At 42.5% G+C, this 24,146-nt stretch overlaps 1 protein-coding gene across 1 annotated transcript; it reads left to right on the forward strand.

The window, feature by feature from the left end:
- The first annotated feature begins 864 nt into the window (after positions 1–864).
- Positions 865–9,127, forward strand: LOC112080563 (zinc finger protein OZF-like). The gene is made up of 2 exons (XM_024146361.2): positions 865–1,122; positions 7,622–9,127. The coding sequence occupies exons 1-2, from the start codon at positions 957–959 to the stop codon at positions 8,620–8,622; spliced, it is 1,167 nt and encodes a 388-aa protein (XP_024002129.1). The 5' UTR covers positions 865–956; the 3' UTR covers positions 8,623–9,127.
- Positions 9,128–24,146: the final 15,019 nt, after the last annotated feature.

The raw sequence follows: 24,146 nt of genomic DNA on the forward strand, positions 1-24,146 counted from the left end.
ATGCCGGGGGAAAAGGTGAGGACCGCTAGCAGTGGCTAACAAAGACTAGCAGCTGGTTAGCTGGTTAGCTCCTGATGGAAGTTCCAGTTATAAAGAATAAAAATAGCAGATCCGTACCACATTGGGTGAGGTGGGTTACAGGAAAGTATATTTAGTTCGTAGATAGAGAGATTAAGATATAAGAAAAAGACCTGCTATTTACATGGGATAAGACYCGGGATAAGACATACACTACTTCGCTGCCATCTTGTATAGAGTAATGACATACAGTCGACTCCTGATGAAGAATTAATTCTCCCAGATCATCCTATACTTATGATAACCACTGGTTGTCTACATGAAGTAATCGTTTCCCTTTACTACTGGTCTGTAGGCTGCCTTGTAGCGTAGTAAACCTCCCATCCGGATGGCGGGGCTGTTGTACATTTCGGGGCTCGCCACCCACTAGAAAAAAGGAACGTTATCAAATTCCTTGACTAGAACACGGAAGTAGGATTGGAGACGACTTTGTTAAGACAAACCAGTACATAGAGAACCAGTTTTAGCCTGTCTTCATTAAGAGAAATCCCCGATCACATTTGTTGGCGACGATGGCAAGCTAAGGTCATGCGTAGAATTACGTCATCGGGTCGTATTTTGCCGAACTGCGCATGCGCAAGCTTTAAATCAAAGGCAATCCTTCGKTATTAAGTTGTTTTTGACCTAAATGAAAACGTGTCACTTTCACGAGGTTGAAGTAATTACATGTTCAACTGCTTAAAACATTGACTCGAATCTAGGTTGTACCTCTAGATTTCGAGAATTTTATTCAACCAAGGAATCATTTTTACCCTCAATCATTGACTTGTCAAACCACGGCTTGGTCTGTTTCGCAAGTCTCGCGACCGTTGGMTGGAGTAAACAAAGACACACTACTGACTGAACTGAATAGGTTACCGAACTCTCAATCGACCGAAATGTCTCAACTTCAAATGTTGCGTGTATTTTTAAATGAGCGTTTAATGGCGGCTGCTGTGGAGATTTTCGGGGCAGTTGAGAAAACGGTAGTGGAGTACGAGGAGGAGAATGATCGGCTACGGAGACTTCTGCGGGTTACACCGGAGATAACACTATGCAGAAAAGGTTCGTATGTAACTTAGCTATGTAGATTCACTGATAGCTAGCTATAGTTCTACCGAATTAACTGTTTAAGCTAACAGGAATCAAACATTTTCATAGATTTTTAACCCCTAGGCAACCCTGGTCCTGGAGTGCRGCAGGCACTTCATGTTTTTGATCTAACCGACCTGGAAGACCAGATGTTTTGAATTTAGGCAACCATTGAACTGATCATTTAGTTCAGTTGGTCAGGTGTGGTGGCTAGTTGGAACAAAATCCTGCGGCACTCCAGGAACAGGGTTGCCTACCCTAAACAGTTACCAACATATTTTTGACCCCAAGAAGAAATTTATTGGAAAAAGCAACAATCATAGTTTGAGTTTATTTAATCTTGCTCACAGATAAAACTGAAGAAATGCAGAATTTACATTACTAATAATTGCAAAACACTCATTTAAAATACAATAACACATAATACGTGACAAATAGAATACTGAACACTTGAAACATTAACAGGACATTTTTCATGATGGAAATTGAAATATTAATGTGATTTTTAAAACATAGTTTTGGGAAAACCATTTAAGAGCTATAGTTATTAAACAGTCTGATAGCAGTGGGTAGAGTGGCGTTTCGCAGGCGMTTCGTACGGGCAGTTATACAGGACAGTTATACAGGACAGTTCGTGGCTGTTTCTCAGGAGCCTGGTGGCGGAGTTACCTTTTGGAGGGAGCAGGTCATTCAGCAGGCCACCACCCTTTGCCTTCTTCCGGTGGTGTAGATGTGGAGCCAGGATAGTAACCTTGGACACAGGAGCTTTGCGTGATCATCTTGATCAAAGGCTTTGGACATATCAGCAAGTTACATCCTCACCATTGTTGGTTTTCTGGAGTCTGTAGCTGTCAGCCAGGAGTGTGTGGCTTTCACAAGGGCGGTAGTAGTGCTAGACTTGATAGGTAGGTATACTGATTCATGCACTCCTATAAAACTGTTGGCATRAGTTGTTTTTTTATGATGAGTCTCTCCTAGATTTTTCCAAGGCATGAAGTTAGAGAGATGAGCCTCCAGTCACTCATTGTACATGGGTTTGACACTTTAGATATGGGACATACATTGGCAATCTTCCAGGCAGCAGGAATAGTCCCCTGCCAATAGGAGGTGTTAACTATGTGTGTGACGACAGGGGCTAGATCTTCTGCTCTTTTAGTAGCCAGGCTGGAATGCCATCAGGACCACACGCTTTATGTGAGCTGACTCTGGTCAGAGCTTTCTCAATCTGGCCAATGCTGCACAGCTCAACCTGCCTTGTAGGCATGGACAGGGGGATAATGCCAAGATGGTGGTGCTTGTCCACGCCTTAGCAAAAAATAAATACATTACAAACATCAGCCACGTCATCGTCTTCAATTCCCCCGACCTGTWTTCTCCCTCCTGCTGTTGTTTTTCATCCCAGTCCTTTGTTAACGAAGTCCCATCATTCCTTAGGGTTTTACTTCTTTACGTCCTGTGTTTCAATMTTGTAGTAGTTTGTCTTTGCTTCCTTGATAAGCATTTGTGCTGTGTTTCTGTATTTTCTCAATTTCATTGTTTTTCCCCATCTTTTGAAAATGTGTCTTTTCCTGATGGCAGCCTTTATTCGTTCAGTCATCCAGGGCTTGWCCAGTGTTTCTTATTGGCATGCATACATCAAGTGCAGTTTMAATGCAGGAGTTGAACYTCTCCACCTTTGCATCGATGCTCTCCACCTCATATATGGCATCGTGCCAAGGCCTCCTGTCTGTTCTGTGTTACCAGACATCCTTTTTTCCCGCTGCACCTCGCTTCTCCCTCCTGATGTTGTGTTTGGGGAGAACAGCAGACATTTGTGATCACTGGATCCGAGAGGAGCAAGTTGCAGTGATTCTTCATATTTGTAAGGATCAGATCTAGGATGGTGTCCCCTCTGGTCTTGTCATTTGTTTCATGTCTGGATGGGAGTTTGTCAGCATCTTGATAGGCAGGTGATTAAAGTCTCCACACAGGATGAGACCCATTTGGGGAGAGGACATCCTGATCACATCGACAGTGTTTATGAGATAACACTTCAGCAGAACACTGTGGATTTTCTCYTTTGCCCATGGTGGATGGTAGAGTACTCCCACTTCCAGAGTTGAAACTGAGCTGCAGAGTCGTTTAGGACGGAGCTGAAGCCACATACACTCAAATTCCTATTTCTCTAGGTCAGTTCTTCTCTTTGCCTGCATACTGTGATTCACATACATWGCCACGCCCCGTCCTCTCATCCCCTCTCTGGACCTGTCATTTCTGAACAGCTGATAGTCTTGTATGAAAAGAGATTKATCTATGATATTTTCGTGGGCCCAAGTTTCAGTGACACATCCAATGTCTGCATTTACTGATTGAAGAAGCAGTTCAAATTCATCCACTTTGTTTATCAATGATCTTGAATTACAAACAACCACATTCGGAGTCTCTGGGGCTTTTTTGGACATATTTGCGACATTGTATAATACATTTAGAACTCTGCAGTCAAGTGAGTGATTGTGTTGTTGATGTATTTTAGATTTGTTACCTTCTATTGTCAGTATTTTCCTCAATCTGCCCTTACCAGCTGTATTCCCTCTCACCCGGCTTCTTGTGCGCATTATCCCGAGCACTGAAGTTTATCTTAGWTATGCGGTGCCAGTGGAGATGCATGTTTTTTGTAAATCCGTAAAAAATGTGTGGAGTATTCCACAASGTTTGTACAATCCATCGTTGTCAAAGCCATGCTTACTCCATTAAAAGAGCAYGGGAAAGTATGCAGCGTGACAAAAAAAAMAATTTAGAACATTGTAACACGTTACTCTCGAGCAGCTGCCTGGAAGCCCCAACCTGCTTTGTGCGCCTGCTACATTAGCAAAATATCAACTTATTTCTTACATGTACTAATTACTATTATCTGAAAGAAAAGTTGACGATAAGACTAATTTTAGCATATTCTGTAAAACAAAAAGATAAATGTTTCCTTTATGGCCAACTAATCAACCTATTCCGCCCCAGCCATTACCATAAGCCCGTCCTCCTCAATTAAGGTGCCACCAACCTCCTGTTTTCTGAATGTAAATCCGAGACTGTGGAAGTAGTATACCTTTTGAATGGTGTGTATTCAGTTGTGTATCTCCAGCATCCATTTCGTATGATGCTGTATGTTACAAGTTACAATTTACAATTCCTATGATATGCTACAAATTGCTATTCGTACAATATGTTCTGAATTGCAATTCCTACAATATGAAATTGCAAAACGTACAATATTTTGCTAATTTGCTAAACGTATGATATTGTATGTTATGAAATTTACATTTACATTTACATTTAAGTCATTTAGCAGACGCTCTTATCCAGAGCGACTTACAAATTGGTGCATTCACCTTATGAAATCCAGTGGAACAACCACTTTACAATAGTGCATCTAACTCTTTTAAGGGGGAGGGGTGGGGTTAGGAGGATTACTTTATCCTAGGTATTCCTTAAAGAGGTGGGGTTTCAGGTGTCTCCGGAAGGTGGTGATTGACTCCGCTGACCTGGCGTCGTGAGGGAGTTTGTTCCACCATTGGGGTGCCAGAGCAGCGAACAGTTTTGACTGGGCTGAGCGGGAACTGTACTTCCTCAGAGGTAGGGAGGCGAGCAGGCCAGAGGTGGATGAACGCAGTGCCCTTGTTTGGGTGTAGGGCCTGATCAGAGCCTGAAGGTACGGAGGTGCCGTTCCCCTCACAGCTCCGTAGGCAAGCACCATGGTCTTGTAGCGGATGCGAGCTTCAACTGGAAGCCAGTGGAGAGAGCGGAGGAGCGGGGTGACGTGAGAGAACTTGGGAAGGTTGAACACCAGACGGTGTTCCAATGTGTTTTTGCTAACGTTAGCTAGCACTAGGGGTTAAGGTTAGGAGTTAGGTTAGGGGAAGGGTTAGCTAACATGCTAAGTAGTTGCTAAAATGCTAAAGCAGCTGCAATCCACATTAGTACTAAAAAGCTGATTTACCATTATTTGATTAAAGTATCATCTAGTTTTCACAATGTTGAAATAAATATAAATATTTGTTGTAAACAATTGCCATTTAAAGTTTTATTGACAAAAAGTGATTAATCTATTGATCCAGAGAGACGTTGAGTTTTATTTATTTAGCAACGCTGTAAGTGAAACAATGGAAGTGGTAGCTGCTATGGTAGCTCTTAAACTCTAGGCTGCATTTAACTCAGGTGTAGGCCAGTGACAATCTCAATTTCATACATTTTTAATTCTGGCTGTAACACAACAAAATGTGGATAAAGTCAAGGGGTGTGAATACTTTCTGAAGAAACTGTGTGTGTATATATATAAGTGTGGACACCTACTCATTCCAGGGTTTTTATTTTATTTTAACAATTTTCTACATTGTAGGATAATAGTGAACAGCCACCGTGCTTCTACACCTGCATTGCTTGCTGTTTGGGGTTTTAGGCTGGTTTCTGTACAGCACTTTGATATATCAGCGGATGTAAGAAGGGCTATATAAATAAATAAATACATTTGATGACATCAAAACGGTGAAATAATACACATGGAATCATGTAGTAACCAAAAAAAAAATATTTGAGATTCTTCAAAGTAGCCACCCTTTGCCTTGATGACAGCTGTGCACACTCTTGGCATTTTCTCAACCAGTTTCATGAGGAATGCTTTTCCAACAGTCTTGAAGGAGTTCTCACATATGCTGAGCACTTGTTGGCAACTTTTCCTTCACTCTGCGGTCCAATTCATCCCAAACCATCTCAATTGGGTTGAGGTCAGGTGATTGTGGAGGCCAGGTCATCTGATGCACCACTCCATCACTCTCCTTCTTGGTCAAATAGACCTTACACTGCCCGGGGGTGTGTTTTGGGTCATTGTCCTGTTGAAAAACAAATGATAGTCCCACTAAACGCAAACCAGATGGAATGGCGTAACGCTGCAGAATGCTGTGGTAGCCATGCTGGTTAAGTGTGCCTTGAATTCTAAATAAATCAGACAGTGTCACCAGCAAAGAACCATCACACCTCCTCCATGCTTCACGGTGGGAACCACACATGTGGAGATCATCCATTCACCTACTCTGCGTCTCACAAAGATGCGGCGGTTGGAACCAAAAATCTCAAATTTGGACTCAAAGGACTGTCGATTCTCTTTGCTTAATTCCGCTGTTCTTGCCATAATATAAACAGGGTCTTTTACCAAAAAGGGCAATCTTCTGTATACCAGCCCTGCCTGGTCACAACACAACTCAAACTGCTCAAACGCATTAAGAAGGAAAGAAATCCCACTATTTAACTTTTATCAAGGCACACCTGTTAATTGAAATGCATTCCAGGTGACTACCTCATGAAGCTGGTTGAGAGAATGCCAAGAGAGTGCAAAGCTGTCATCAAGGCAAAGGGTGGCTACTTATAAAAAATATATTTTGATTTGTTTAACAATTTTTTGGGGGGTTACTACATGATTCCATATGTGTGTTTTCATAGTTTTGATGTCTTCTCTATTATTCTACAATGTAGAAAATTGTAAAAATAAACAAAGACCCTTGAGTAGGTGTGTCCAAAATGTTGACTGGTACTGTAAATATACACACGCATACAGTACTGTTCAAAAGTTTGGGGTCACTTAGAAATGTCCATGTTTTTGAAAGAAAAACACTTTTTTTGGTCCATTTTAAAATAACATCAAATTGATCAGAAATACAGTGTAGACATTGTTAATGTTGTAAATGACTATTGTAGCTGGCAAACAGCTGATTTTTAATGGAATATCTACATTGGCGTACAGAGGCCCATTATCAGCAACCATCAAGTTGATTGACAAAGTCATGATAAATTGGAAGAATTTAATAAACCACCTTTTGGACTTTGAAATATTATTCTGGGTCAAAATGACTGATTTATAATACATAGTTTGCATCACCAAATGGTGCCCAGGAAATAATTCAATCTAATTGTTACCACTCCCCCTCCAATTCAAAACCAAACATGGATGTCAATGTTTGCTCGCACATGCTTCGGTCTACTTCCTGACTGCAGCAACATGATGCCTGTATTGCGAGGCTGATTAGCTAGGACAGACAGGTGTGTGTGTGTGTGTAAAGCGATAACAACATACGATCCATGTTTGGTTTTGATTTGTACGGGGATTGTAGCATCTAATATATGGATTTAATTATTTCCTGTGACCCACTTTGTGATGCAAAAGACCCATTCCTTATCAGAACCGTCCACCGACGACAGATATACCCTCCTAAAAGCGTCGCCAAACCGGCACATGCACAGGTTGTTAAATAAGTTGCACGGTTGGCCGTGTTATAGCCTACTGCTAGATACAATCTCGGTCTAGAAGCTGAGCCTAGCTCTCTGCACTCGGGCACATCTAACGGCTGTATAGATCATAGAAGTCTATAATTCACCTTTATGATTCAAGTGTTCTATATTAATTTTGTGGTATATAGATAACCTCTGCTCCTCCTCTCCTTCCCTCCAGACTCCCTGAAGCTCTCTCTCGCTGTCTCTGAAGAGGAGGTTCCCTCTGAGCAGCAGCACTGTGAGCAGGAGTGGAGCCACAGTCAGGGGCAAGAGGATCTAGAGCCCACACAGATTAAAGAGAGAAATGAGGAACTCAGGACCAGTCAGGAGGAAGAGCAGCTTCAAGGGCTGGAGCCTGATATCATAGAGTTCAAATTCACTCCTTCCTGTGTGAAAAGTGAACGTGATCAGGAAGACCCACTTTGGTCCTTGACTCTGTCCCAAACAGTGGAGAACAGAGAGTGTGACTCTAAACTAGTGGATCCTAAACCTTTTGGCACTGTGACCCACCTAAAGGGTTATGAAATGCTCTGTGACCCTACAGATAATCAAAACATTGTCTACAGCCACAGCTCAGCCTTAAGCAGCAACCCAGTAGGACTTGACAGAAGCCAACCATTGGATCCAAACCCACCAATGGAGCAACACTGTTCCAAACCCAGCACCACATCTATAAAAACTCATCGCTGCTGTGACTGTGGCAAAATGTTTCCTCTCACAGCTGACCTGCAGAGGCATGTGACTCTCGCCAAGAAGAGACTCAGCGAATGTCACTTCTGCAAAAAACAGTACATTTCCACCTGTAAACTGAAGGCCCATGTCCGACTCTGTCACAGTGGGAAACCCTGCACCTGCCCCTTTTGTGGCAAGACCTTCAAACAAAAGGGAAATCTGTCCATGCACATGAGGATTCACACAGGAGAGAAACCATTTAGCTGTGGTTACTGTGGGAAAAGCTTCAATCACAAGGGAGACCTAAGAAGACATATACTGACTCACACAGGAGAGAAACCATTTAGCTGTAATTTTTGCTGTAAGTCCTTCAATCAGAAGGGGGACCTAAGGAGGCATATACTGACTCACACAGGAGAGAAACCATTTAGCTGTGTTGAATGCGGTAAAGGCTTCATACGCAAGGAGCACTTAACTGCACATATACGGATTCACACAGCAGAGTAATCATTTATCTGTGGTGACTGGGAAAAGCGTAAATCATAAGGGGAAGCTGAATATGTATATACGGACTCACACAGGGGAGATATAATTTAGCTGTGATGACTGCGGGGAAAGCTTCACTCAGAAGACTAACCTAACTGACCATATATGGACTCAGACAGGAGAGAAACTATTTAGCTGTGGGAAAAGCTTCAATAAGAAGGTGGACCTAAACGAGAATAAACTGATTCACACAGGAGAGAAATCACATGGGTAAATCACTGTGGTAAAAGATTCAAGAATAATCTTCCGACACGTAAAAAAACATCCACAAAGAAAGAAAACAGGATGAAAACAAAGAAAATCAGGAGAAATATATCTTCTGTTAGCAGATGGGTATAAAAAGGCAGGTTGTGGACAACTCTTAGAAAAGAAACAATCATTCATGCACTGGGTTTCAGAGAAATAGATACATGATGGATTTACTTTTGTAAAATGCTCTATGTAAATAAAGTTTGATTTAAATAATGAGGATATTAACAAACAGTAGTGCATGTATTATGGGAATATCGCAGATCTGCTGTTCAAAGTCGGTTGATGTTTTCACGTCATTAGAAATAAGAATTTCTGGTTTGTTTTGGAATGTCTCTCAGGGTGATGAGAAAATGGTCTGACTAATGTTATTGATTTATAAAAATGTATACTTTCCTGAAAATATCTCCTTCAATCCCAAGAGAGTTTTTCATGCAGTTTTGACATAATGCAGCTCAATCATGATATTGGTTTGAAATGTAATGATATACAGTCGACTCCTCACGAGTGCAGTTTGTATAAGTGCAAACTCTGTTTTAAGTGTACTACAGTGTTTTTCCTGTCCCAATTCAACAACATCTACAACTCACCAGCCGGTTTATTAGGTACGCCCATCTAGTACCGGTTCAGACCCCCCTTTGCCTCCAGAACAGCCTGAGCTCTTAGCACCCTGAGCTAGGGTGCTTTAGGTGCCAATGATTCAGACATGTTGCAGCATTGTCTAGAAGGGAGATCCCACAATGTGATAAATGTGCAGGGGGCATAGTCCGAGGGAGTGTAAATTTGGGATTGAGAAAGCAGTGTGCTAACTGTAGGTGTACCCAGGCAGCTGGGGATCCGAAGTGCCCTGTGAGAGAGAAGGGGTTGAGATTGCCAGAGTTCGAGTGAGGCAGAACGTTTCTTATGCTGAGGCAGGGAAGAGTGTAGAGGATAGCCCAAGGGTGAGTGATTTGACTGGGAGCCCCGCAGTGAATAGACCTGAAGAGAGAGATCCAGAGAGGGTAAGCGTTAGGATTTCTTGTGTTTTATTGCTATGGTTATTGTACTGCACTGATTGAGAATGAATCCCCAAAAAATAGATGTGGTAGTGGCAGCGAAATGTTGGGGTGTAAGAGATTTTAGCGCAGAAGATTTACAAGGGGTTTTAAGAGCAGGGATTCCATCCTCCCAGGCTGGTAGGGTAAAGTAGTAGGATAGGGATGGTGAGTTTTTTATGGGTATGGTGTGTATGTGTAGGGTTAGATGGTAGTGCAAATTATTTTTTTCCCTTTCTTGTGACAAAATGTGCAATTCACACTCCGACCTGTGAAAGGCAGCAATACGCAACACAGCGTCTAGTCTGCCGGAAACTCACATGAAGAAGCGGAAGAAGAAATTAAGCAACTTAACAGGAGAGGATCCACTCCCATCAAAATCTGTCTGCCTGCCTTCCCGACTTTTGGGACAATGACTTCCATTGTTAGGGCGGAGACAAGACCAACTCGTCATTATATATAGTATCTCTGATATAACCAACAATGGTGGATAAATTAAGATGGTTCACTCAGGCTGTATACCATTGGAAAAAAATGTCAGTTCTGGTCTGCTTGAACCCCTTATACTTGTGGGAATTGGCCTACTGTATATGGATAGGGCTAAATGTTTCTTACAGAAGAAATATAGAAAGCATATGGATAACCATGATACCAATTTAAAGGGAACAGTTTGAAGGTTATGGGGAAATGATTAGACTAAAGGTGAGGACACAACAGTTAATCTGACACAACTGATTCCAAACATTACACTTGATTTTATCTGCATTTAACATTTTCTGTACTTTTCGCAAAGTAACTCTGGATACATCCAGTAATATAATAAGAATATTCTTGGAAAATTTGGGGTAGGTGCAACGTAAGACCAAAAACATAGTGAGGTCTAAGTAGTGTTTCCAAGTGACCACACACCTTTCCAAAGTGTGCACAGTTCCTAAGTAATTTCAATGCACTTTAATGACTCAAAGATGAGTATTTGGCTATAAGGTGCTTTTTCGAGCTCTCTTACCTGTGCCGTTGAGGAATTAGAGCAAGCACACCTTTATTTGTTTTGTTTGCAACACAGCGCTGAATCAACGCCTTTACACAATTACTGTTGCTGTTTATGCAATCCTCAAAAATGGTCCATTTATAAATCACAATTTGGGTCAGGTGAAAGCTTGTTCTATTGGCAACATGACTAGTGGCAGGTAGGCTAGTGGTTAGAGCGTTGGACTAGTAACCGAAAGGTTGCAAGATCAACTCCCCGAGCTGACAAAGTAAAAATCTGTCGTTCTGCATTTGACTGAAGTAGGTAACCCACCGTTCATAGGCCGTCATTGAAAATAAGAATGTGTTCTTAACTGACTTGCCTAGTTAAATAACGATAAAAGTGAAAGATAGGGGTAGGTTTACTTGTGGTCATCCAGAGAGGCAGAAATGTAGACCAGACGGGAGACTGGTCCAACAGAAGGCCTGTCTTTTGGTGCACCTGACCGCCCCGTCACAAAGGTGCTTGAGGTCACCAGACCAGGGTGAGTAATACTGTGGGGGAGCCAGTGCAGGCTGTGAAGCAGTTCTGGAAGAGGGGAGCCAACAAGATGCGGTGGTGGATCCGGTGGTGGCTGCCCCCTCCGCCCAGGAACAGGCAGTAGGAGTACCTCAACGGTGAGGGCTTGTAAGACCCCCAGGGGAAGAGCAGGAGTCAGTGACCCAGAGGACACCAGGAATGGAGGCCACAGCGGCAGAGCACTACGAGGGTCTCAGGAGTGGAGACTGCAGGGCTGCAGCAGCAGAGCTCGATGAGGACCCTGGGACTGGATACTTAGGCTGCTGGAGCCACGAAGCAGCAACGTGCGGTGGCCACCGGACAGGTCGGACGCAGGCAGAGGGACCAGGTGAGGACCCACGGATCAGGTCTTATCTCAGCTCACTGGTCACCATAGCAACACCCACCCGTAGCACGCGCTCCAGCAGGTATATTTCACTGGTCATCCCGAAAGCCAACACTTACTTTGGCCGTGTTTCCTTACAGTTCTCTGCTGCCAATGACTGGAACGAATTGCAAAAATCACTGAAGCTGGAGACTTATATCTCCCTCTCTAACTTTAAGCATCAGCTGTTAGAGCAGCTTACTGATCACTGTACCTGTACACAGCCCATCTGTAAATAGCACACCCAACTACCTCATCCTCATATTGTTATTCATCTTTTTGCTCTTTTACACCCCAGTATCTCTACTTGCACATCATCATCTGCACATCTATCACTCCAGTGTTAATGCTAAATTGTAATTGTTTTGCCTCTATGGCCTATTTATTGCCTTACCTCCCTAATCTTCTACATTTGCACACACTGTACATACATTTTTATATTGTGCTACTGACTGTACGTTTGTTTATCTCATGTGTAACTCTGTGTTGTTGTTTTTGTCGCACTGCTATGCTTTATCTTGGCCAGGTCGCAGTTGTAAATGAGAACTTGTTCTCAACTGGCCTACCTGGTTAAATAAAGGTGAAATAAAAAATAAATAAAAGGTTGGGCCGCAGCAGCAGAGCTTGATGATGGTCTCAGCATGGCAGAGGAAGGAGGTTCAGCCACAGGTCTCGACGAAGCTCTCAGGACTTGAGACCACAGGTCCGCAGCAGCAGAGCTCGATGAGGGTCTCCGGACTGCAGATGGCAAAGCTGCCCCATTGGCAACAGGAGAGGCCCCAGGGACAGGAGTTGGGGTTGGCTGGATCTCCACAGCAGCGATGGGTGGAGATCTCAGGACAATAGACGGCCGGACCACCACATCAATGAAAGGAGAGGGCTCTGGGACCGGAGCTGAGATCAGCTGAATCCCCACAACAGCAACAGGCGAAGATCTCAGGAGAGGAGACCGCCGCATACCTGAAAGATAGGGATAAAAAATACCCAAAGACAGGAAAGAGTTGGACCTTGGGTCCAGGAGAAACTGAGTGCCCAGAGCTGTTGACTTGGGGCCTGACTGGGCTACAGACTGTGAGCTAGGGGATGTTAGATCTAGATCTGGGATAGGAAACTGGGGACCCAGTTTAGCAGCAAACTGTGAAGCCACTAGGTGATCAGGAAATCAAGATACTCTGGACCTACTGGGGCTATAGACTGAGTACCTAGTAGGGCAGAAGGTGAGGTGTCTCCTACGACAGGACACTGAACATCTTGGTCAAGAGGGTCCCCCGCGGGAACGTCAGGAGGGTCTCCCAAGGCTGGAACTAGCGGGAAACCGTTTGGAGGGGCTAGCAAGAACCCCAGGGCTAAGACCGGCAGGTTCCACCGGGCAGGGACTCACAGGGCCTGGACAGTGGACAGAGCCACTGCAGCAGAGACTGGATGGGGCTCCCAGGGAGGAGCAGGGAGATGTCTTTGGACAGCAGTAGGCTGGACAACAAAGGTAGGACTAGGCAGATCCCAACAGACCACAAAACTTAGCTCCATATAATGACACAAATCTCAAGGCACTTACGATTAGATGCACACACAACTAAACATCAGACATACAGGGATGCAGTCCACAGGAGCAAAAGTTCAGCAGGAGGGAAACTGGAAGTGCTCATCAGGCTGGGGAAACCACGTTTCGGACCACACAGCGTGCTGGGGTCATAGACTAACTGAAACTGAAGTCCTGGGAATCAAGGCCACTGATAGGCTGAAGGAGATGTGATAATAATAATTTGACGTGATCTAGACCAATAAGACACTAACAAAAGTGTGGGTCCTCTAAATGGGAGACTAAGCTGCCCGACTAGAACTAACCAGAAAGGATAGCTAGAATCAGCTTAAGGAAGCTGGCGATTTTAACAACTATCTAAATGATAAAATATGACCTTAGTGTTAGGCTTTCACAAGGCAATTCAGAGAAGCAGATTGTAATTTTGGTGCGCTAGAATGGAGTCATGAGTGCATTCAGATGCGTGGTCCACAGCAAACGTTCTTCGCAATACAACAAATGGGGGCTCATTCTAGAGGTCGACCGATTATTATTTTTCAACGATTATTGGACGACAAAAAATAGCCAATGCCGATTAAAAAAATATATATAATAATAATAAAAAATAAATGTATTTGTATTAATGACAATTACAACAATACTGAATGAACACTTATTTTAACTTAATATAATACATCAATAAAATCAATTTAGACTCAAATAAATAATGAAACCTGTTCAATTTGGTTTAAATAATGCAAAAACAAAGTGTTGGAGAAGAAAGTAAGAGTGCAATATGTGCCATGTAAAAAAGCTAACGTTTAAGTTCCTTGCTCAGAACATGAGAACATATGAAAGCTGGTGGTTCCTTTTAACATGAGTCTTCAATATTCCCAGGTAAGAAGTTTTAGGTTGTAGTTATTATAGGACTATTTCTCTCTATACCATTTGTATTTCATATACCTTTGACTATTGGATGTTCTTATAGGCACTTTAGTATGCCAGTGTAACAGTATAGCTTCCATCCCTCTCCTCGCCTCTACCTGGGCTCGAAACAGGAACACATCGACAACACCACCTGAGACAGCGTTACCTCGCAGAGCAAGGGGAACAACTACTCCAAGTCTCAGAGCGAGTGACGTTTGATAAACGCTATTAGAGCGCACCCCGCTAACTAGCTAGCCATTTCATCGTTCCACCAGCCTAATCTCGGAGTTGATAGGCTTGAAGTCATAAACAGCGCAATGCTTGAAGCATTGCGAAGAGCTGCTGGCAGAACGCACGAAAGTGCTGTTTGAATGAATGCTTACGAGCCTGCTGGTGCCTACCATCGCTCAGTCAGACTGCTCTATCAATCATAGACTTAATTATAACATAAATAACACACAGAAATACGAGCCTAAGGTCATTAATATGGTCGAATCCGGAAACTATCATCTTGAAAACAAAACGTTTTTCTTTCATTGAAATACGAACCATTCCGTATTTTATCTAACGGTGGCATCCATAAGTCTAAATATTCCTGTTACATTGCACAACCTTCAATGTTACTGTCATAATTACGTAAAATTCTGGCAAATTAGTTCGCAATGAGCCAGGCAGCCCAAACTGTTGCATATACCCTGACTCTGCGTGCAATGAATGCAAGAGAAGTGACACAATTTCACCTGGTTAATATTGCCTGCTAAACTGGATTTCCTTTAGCTAAATATGCAGGTTTAAAAATATATACTTCTGTGTATTGATTTTAAGAAAGGCATTGATGTTTATGGTTAGGTACACGTTGGAGCAACGACAGTCCTTTTTCGCGAATGCGCACTGCATCGATTATATGCAACGCAAGACACGCTAGATAAACTAGTAATAAATAAATAAACTAGTGTAAAAAAAAAAACATCAGCGTCCAAAATGACCGATTTCCGATTGTTAGGAAAACTTGAAATCGGCCCTAATTAATCGGCCATTCCGATTAATCGGTCAACCTCTAGCTCATTCAGTTCAGGACAACCCAGGGTATAACGCGCCATGTCATCTTGTAACTGTACATCAAACATAGTGATCAGAGACGTTTACACTGTATATTACATGAGTTTTATGATATGGAAATGTGAAGTGCACATTTGTACTCATGGGTGTTTGGCTTGCTTGTATGACATCAAAGCGGTATTTATTATAATCATCGACGTCTCATCTTTTCAAAATACATAGAGTCCTCGTAATTTACAGAATTTCCCTCACTCCGACAACAACAAATGTGGAAAAGTTGTGAAAGTGAGCGCCACACAGTAAGAGGTGGACCCATAGAGTTGCTAGTAAAAGGTAGATGGAACAACTGACCTAGGTCCCCCGTTAGAGAGATGATGACTCAGTAGGAGGCGGGTAAAAAACACAGGTTTATTGCCAGCTTCAACACACACCAGCATTACAAGAGAATAGGAGTGATAGTGATAAATGTCAGATGTGTGGTATCTACGAGAGAAGAGATTAATGGGAATATATTACACAATGGTACAGCTATGCAGTGGTCACCAACATTTTCTGAGTCAAGATCACTTTCGCAGTCAAAAAGCAAGCCGAGATCTACCGCTCAGATGTTTTTTTTTAACATTACTTAAAAAATGTAACTTTAACCTAATAAAAACAGTTCCGTGAATGAGATTTGTGCAGTAGCCCTAGTACCCTACATTATCACAGCATGTTGGCTATATGCCTGGCCTGACGATATTGTTCTTCTCAGACCATATTACAAAATAGATCAGTTGGTGTAGCACTTGCGAGGCACAGCTGAGCATAAATTGAAATCATTTGCGCTTTTATTTTACTGTACTGACGGTACCTGCATCTGATGGTCATGGTTCTTTCAAGACAACTGGGAACGGGGAAAAGGGAGGTAAAATCATGATGTCAGTGATCCTCAGATCGGAAAATGGGAGCTCCAGAAAGATGCCCGAGTTTTCTACTTGGAATTCCGAGTTGGATGACCGTTCAAAAATATTTTTGTCAGTCGGATCTAGTTTTTTCCCCCCCCGAGTTCCCAGTTGTCTTGAATACACTGAAGTCGGAGAGAGGGAGCTGAGGGAGGGAGAGAGCAGCAGAGGGTCCGCCTCTCACCTTCCTTTCCTCCAGTGAGACTGACAAGAGAGGGGACAACGTCTTCCAACTGAAAATGGGGATTGACAAACACAGATAGAAGGAATGGATATGACTTCAGAGAAGGATGCCCAAACACAATGGGAAGACCCATCTCTAAGTGATCACAGCTCAGGTGATCATGTAAAGCCCACTACCCGTGAGGCAGGGACACAGTGCCCAGCAGGACCTCTCTACAAAACCGTGCCGAGGAACAAAGCACTCTGTCGACTGCATACAGGCTTGTCTTGCTGCCTTTTCTACCCTGGCGGAACATCTTCTACTCCTCTACAAAGGCAGCTTTCAGTTAGACCTGACATACTAACTCCTGATGACACTGATGAAGCTGAAGCTCAACTTGCTGCAGCAGTACCTAGCAGAAAGGTTTGGTGTTTCCCAGAGTATTGTCAGTTGAGTGATTTAGTTATTGGGTCGACATGATGGAAGAGAATCTGAGGGAGTGCATTCCACGGCTGCCAAGGGAGACCATCCGTGCTACAATGCCACAATGTTTTAAGGACCACTACCCAGGAACAACCTGCATTATTGACTGCTCAGAAACTGTTTTATAGAAGTGCAAGAATCTGAATTCAAAGGGGGAGTCATTCAGCCATTACTACGCCCAGAACACTATCAAGTACCTGGTGTCCATTGCACCTTGTGGTCTAGTGATGTTTATCTCCTCAGCATATGGAGGTAGATGTAGCAACAAATGTATAACATCGGATTCTGGGTTCCTGGAGTACCTCTGTCCAGGTGATGAGGTCATGGCTGACCGGGGCTTCACAATCTGTGATCTGCTACACGAGAGGAAGGTCAAATTAACAATTCCAACCTTCACAAAGAGGGGCACAGCTGTCAGAGGAGGACACCACATGTACAAGACGGATAGCTAACGTGAGGGTTCATGTGGAACGCGTAATTCAAAGGCTCAAATGGTTTAGAATCATCTCACAGACAGTGCCAATCAACCTCTCATCTAAAATGGACAAAATACTTTGAATCTGTGCTACCCTGTGTAACCTGCGTGTCGATATCATTCATGAAGATGCTGAATCAACTGACCAGTCAAATGCCATTCACAGGGTCGATTTCCAAATATGAATTAAAGTTATCTGTCAAAAGTTACATGAAGTTTCATTTCAATTCATTCTATAACAACTCAACTTAATTATTTGTTTTACATACTGATTCATATTAATAAAAAAACAAAGCCATAAAAAACGTTTCCACAGTACTGTGACTGTTGATGCATTAAGTCAGGCTTTTTAATTGAAAAACAATGTGTAGTAACTGCAAACAGGAAAGACATCTGACTACATACTTCTACAGAGCTGCATATATTTGTCACTCGGTGACAATCTGCCTGCCTGATGATCCTCAACAATAAATGGCAGCATGTGTGTAAAGTAGAATGCCTTCAACCTCAGGACAGCCTTTGCACAGGACTGTGCATCATAGGGAACAGGGATGACAACTTGCTGGGACGGAGTCCAGATGAGCACCTTACTTTCTCTCAGTCCTGTGCAAAACATACCAATTTGCGCACCTGCATGTAATAGCCACGTGGTCCATGTGGTTGCAGTTGGGGTGTGCCCTCCACCACCTTCACATCATAGGCTTTCCCATTGAAGACATCATCCAGAGAATCAAAGCCCTTCCCCATGACCGGACACTTGATCTCCAACAGCTCCTTGGAGTTCAGCACTCCATCAGGGCTTGCTGGTAGCCATGGCTCTTCAACACTGACAACAGTGCCTCTGTGGTCAACAGAGTATTCACAGTCTTCCAGCCACTGGGAGGCCATCAGCACATTATCTTTCCCGTAGCATGTGGCTGCATTCCCTTGGAACCTGGGATACAGATGCTCCTGGAGAAACTTACCAGGGTTAGTGGATTCCCTGACAGACCTTCTTTGGCTGAGCTTGCAGTAACTCAAAGCTTCCTTGAYTCATGCCACAAGTGTGAGGCACTGTGCTCCTTTGTGATCTGTTCCTAAGCAGTCGACTGGGTTGGGTCAAGTTTCACAAATTCATTGTAGAAGGACAGGCACTTCTGGCAGTTGTAATTGACATGCTCTCCATGTGGCTCTGAAAGAGTAGAGAATCTATATTAAGMTATTATATGGAGTTAGAAAGCATTGAGCAGAAGAGATACACATCAGTTCAAATACATTAAAATGGTACAGCCACAAATAAATATTCCTTTCAGTCCAATTTTACCTGGGATGCTGCTGGCTGTGATATTATTGTCAGTTCAGCATTAACACACTTATAGAGCAGACTCCCCACAGGCAGATTCAGGTGTCTCAGGCTCCTATTCAATTTCTCATGTGAGTGGGAGGCAGGAGTGGGGGGCAGGGGTGGACATTCTGGATGCTTTTCTGCATATTGGTCACTGGCCTTATGGTGTGTGAAGTCAATGCTGTTTAACCACTGTGGCTCAAGGTTCCTCCCAAGTCCCTGCATTCCATTGTCACTGCTCATCTGTGCAGGCTATGCCAGTTATTCCACTGGACACTGCATTCTGCACCTGTGATAGAATGTATGTTACAAAACAAGACATTCAGAGAAAATCCCATTATTAACAATTGTGTGACTGAGGACTATGTGATCAACTTAATCAAAACACATGCGAGTTACATCATAAACTTACCTTGCTATTGTTCCCAATGAGATGAGACCACTTAAACTTACCATACTTTAGGCATTGCCCCCAACGACAAGGATATTTTACAAACCTTATTCACCCAGAAAAACAATAACACTAAAGAAATACATGTGATGCTGACATGTTTAAATAAATTGTATATCCTACTCACCTGGACTCCATAAACCTACCTTGCCTCACCAACATGATTTGATAGGATACTTACAGATTCCCCACATTAATACAGCAGTTCTGTTGATCCACAAATACATGTTAACATAACCAATAAATCATAACATGGAGTAGGGTTGAGCCGAGCGTTCTGACCTCATAACGGCCGTCAAGCACCCAAGCTAACTGGCTAAAGTTAGCCAGCTTGATAGCTACTTCCAGACATAAATGAGAGAACATCTCACTCTGACCATTTTACTCGCCCTAGCAGAGCTGGTTAGGCTGTTTTCATGTTATCTGGCTCTCCAGTGTCACGCTCGTCGTCCTCCTCGTCTGAGGAGGAGTAGTTGGAAGGATCAGAGGACCAAAATGCAGCGTGGTGTGTGTTCATCATGAATTAAATAAACAGAGAACACTGAACAAACTATACGAACAACGAACGTGAAGCTATATAAGAAATGTGCTGACACAAGCAACTAACATAGACAATCACCCACAACCCACAATGACAAAACAGGCTATGGTTCCCAATCAGAGACAACGACTAACACCTGCCTCTGATTGAGAACCATATCAGGCCAAACACAGAAACAGACAAACTAGACAACATAGAATGCCCACTCAGATCACACCCTGACCAAACAAAACATAGAAACATACAAAGCAAACTATGGTCAGGGCGTGACATCCAGATTGAATTTAAGAACACACCCGAAGTCGTAAAATGTCTAGCTAGTAATTTGTTATGCTAACAAGAGGTTGCATAGCAACAGCATCAACATCCGGTAGACAAGCGAAGAGCTAGTACGCTCAACTGAAAGGATACCATTAATTTACAGTATGCATTAAGTATATTGTACACAGTATGTTGGTATGGGTATTCGAACACAGCTAAAGAGTGATCATTTGAAACGGCTTAATTTGGCGAGTTGAAATAAAAAAACATTCAGGGTTACAAAATAAAATCTGTCTTATTTTCTATATACAGACGTTAGATTAAGCAATAAAACCCGAGGAGGTGTGGTATATGACCAACGCGGAGTGCCTGGATACAGCCCTTAGCCGTGGTATATTGGCCATATACCACAATACCCAGAGGTGCCTTATTGCTATTATAAACTGGTTACCAACGTAATTAGAGCAGTAAAAATAAATCCTTTGTCATACCTTTGGTATACAGTCTGATATACGATGGCTGTCAGCCAATCAGCATTCAGGGCTTGAACCACCCACTTTATAATTAAATTTATTCTGCCTGTTATTTGGACATTTCCAAATGGATGAATAATTCCACATTTAACACTGCATGGTAATGAATTACGGCCATGACTGTTTGGTGAGTAGGCCTAGGCTTAATGATTCTGATGAAAATACGGTCTTTGTCTTTACAAGGGTACTAATCTTTTTGCGTATTTTCAGTGTGGAACCTGTCTATGTTTGGAGGGGTTATAGCCTATGCTAACCAATTCTAAATAGCACTAGCTGTTCACAAAGTAGCCTAAGCAGAAAATAGATGGGACACAATTATTCCAAAACTGCAGCTCTTTGTTAGAACAAATATTTTCCTACTTCAATCAACCAGTCCATTTATAAGTTGTGATAAAACTGTTGTCATTTACCAAGAAATATAGCTTGTGTATCCCATCAGTTAGATCTGTTTTTATAGGCATTTATTTCTGTAAGCCTAAAGAGAGCTTGTGTGTATTGAGTGTTCAGATCGCAATTGAGTGAATGAGACATTTAGGGAGAAGAATTGTGTAATGCTTGGCTTGGTTTCTTATTTGTTGTGGCCCCAAAATTCACATGTACAAATGGAAAACTAGAGTCAAAGCAAATGAAAGTTGTCTTCAAGGCAAAATTGAATTTTTTTTACATACAGTCAGTCGTGGCCAAAAGTTTTGAGAATGACACAAATATAAATTTTCACAAAGTTTGCTGCTTCAGTGTCTTTATGTTACTATGGAATACTGAAGTATAATTACAAACATTTCATAAGTGTCAAAGGCTTTTATTGACAATTACATTAAGTTAATGCAGAGTCAATATTTGAGGTGTTGACCCTTCTTTTTCAAGACCTTTGCAATCCGCCCTGGCATGCTGTCAATTCACTTCTGGGCCACATCCTGACTGATGGCAGCCCATTCTTGCATAATCAATGCTTGGAGTTTCCTGGCCATGGACCCAAAATATTGATGTTTGTTCCCCGAGCCCCTTAGTTATCACTTTTGCCTCATGGAAAGGTGCTCCATCATGCTGGAAAAGGCATTGTTCGTCACCAAACTGTTGGTTGGGAGAAATTGCTCTCTGAGGATGTGTTGGTACCATTCTTTATTCAATGCTGTGTTCTTAGGCAAAATTGTGAGTGAGCCCACTCCCTTGGCTGAGAAGCAACCCCACACATGAATGGTCTCAGGATGCTTTACTGTTGGCAGGACTGATGGTAGCGCTCACCTTGTCTTCTCCGGACAAGCTTTTTTCCGGATGCACCAAACAATCGGAAAGGGGATTCATCAGAGAAAATGACTTTACCCCAGTCCTCAGCAGTCCAATCCCTGTACCTTTTGCAGAATATCAGTCTGTCCCTGGTGTTTTTCCTGGAGAGAAGTGGCTTCTTTGCTGCCCTTCTTGACACCAGGCAATCCTCCAAAAGTATTTGCCTCACTGTGCGTGCAGATGCACTCACACCTGCCAGCTGCCATTCCTGAGCAAGCTCTGTACTGGTGGTGCCCTGATCCCGCAGCTGAATCAACTTTAGGAGACGGTCCTGGCGCTTGCTGGACTTTCTTGGGCGCCCTGAAGCCTTCTTCACAACAATTGAACCGCTCTCCTTGAAGTTCTTGATGATCCGATAAATGGTTGATTTACGTGCAATCTTACTGGCAGCAATATCCTTGCATGTGAAGCCCTTTTTGTGCAAAGCAATGATGACGGCACGTGTTTCCTTGCAGGTAACCATGTTTGAAAGAGGAAGAACAATGATTCCAAGCACCACCCTCCTTTTGAAGCTTCCAGTCTGTTATTTGAACTCAATCAGCATGACAGAGTGATCTCCAGCCTTGTCCTCGTCAACACTCACACCTGTGTTAACGAGAGAATCACAGACATGATGTCAGTTGGTCCTTTTGTGGCAGGGCTGAAATGCAGTGGAAATGTTTTGGGGGGATTCAGTTCATTTGCATGGCAAAGAGGGACTTTGCAATTAATTGCAATTCATCTGATCACTCTTCATAACATTCTGGAGTATATGCAAATTGCCATCATACAAACTGAGGCAGCAGACTTTGTGAAAATGAATATATGTGTCATTCTCAAAACTTTTGCCACGACTGTACATTCCACCAAATAGTTTTACAGTATTTTTATTTATTTTTAGCTCTGGTTAATGATTGAGCTTTGACGTCCGTTCGAGTACTCAAGTACTTGATTACTCATGCCTATCCCTATAATAAGCTAGTGAGAAAGTGATGTAATCTAACAGCATAAATTAACATACTGTAGTAAACAGTATAGCACCATACATAGTAATCAAAAGTTAGCCATAATGCTCATTGACTGGACATTCCAAATTGCCATGGTATTATTATGCATCACATAATGCATAATTGTATTATTATTATTATTATTCATATATTCATATGCAAGATGCCGCAATCCACGGTGTACAAGGGACAGTATCCTATCAACTGCACTGCTGCGCTTTTAGCAGCCTATGGGCCAGTGTGTAAAATCTTCACAGGCAGATCTCATGACCTGCTGCCCTGTTTTCCCCAACTCAAACTAACCCTCAAATCCTTTCAAATAAAGGTGTAAAATAAAGCAGGCTTCCCAATGAGTCAAACAAGCAATAGGCCTAAAACATAGGCAACAAACATATCAAACATACTGGAGTATCTCTAAGATATGCCTATAACCTAGTCTATATAAAGGCAACATCATTGAGTAGTATGCTGCAAAGTTTTGTATTATTTTTTATTTACTGTTAGATTAATTCCACAGCAAACTGGCAGTACATAGAGATCTAGCTATTGGGTTTTGAATTATATTTTAAATTCTGAGCCCTATTTATAGGAACAATAGCCTAATTGTCAACCCAAAATTCGTTCCAATCACTGATTTGTGTTGCACATCAAAATATCTTTATCGTGCATTCCTACTTGCACTTGTAAAATGAAACGGCTTATTTCTTGAAATATACCATCTCAATAGCTCTGACAATAACATTATCCTCATGTTTTCTATTGCCTGGTTCCCTCCTATAGGCTACTGTTTTTATATGGATTACATGGTGTGTAAACATTACTCCAAAATGTTCTGTTTTGCATTGAAAACAAGTGTTTCTATTGGACAGATTCAGGTAGATTCCTCCCTGTTTGCTGAACCTGTCCAATAGAAACACTAGTTTATGTTTCACCACGCTCCCCACCAGGTCTGCGTCGCACCAAACGGCAGGCATCGCACAGTTATATCGCACAGAGCCACAACATCCAGGCTGTATCACAACCGGCCGTGACTGGGAGTCCCATAGGGTGGCGCACAATTGGCCCAGAGTCGTCCGGGTTTGGCCGGTGTAGGCCTTCATTGCAAATGGCCGGTGTAGGCCTTCATTGCAAACTGACTTGCCTAGTTAAATAAAGGTTCAATTAAAAATAATATATACAAATTCTTCTTCGGTGAGGTTTAATGGCGGTTGGCATCCAATATGTTGCATTACTGCCCCCAACTGAACTATAGTATAAATCCATTGCACTTTGTGATAGGAAATGGGAAAATAAAAAAACTAATATATTTTAATAAGCCTACCAACTAAACCTACACTCATTAAAA

The sequence above is a fragment of the Salvelinus sp. IW2-2015 genome, unplaced genomic scaffold (assembly GCF_002910315.2).
Source record: "Salvelinus sp. IW2-2015 unplaced genomic scaffold, ASM291031v2 Un_scaffold16374, whole genome shotgun sequence".
NCBI lineage: Eukaryota > Metazoa > Chordata > Actinopteri > Salmoniformes > Salmonidae > Salvelinus > Salvelinus sp. IW2-2015.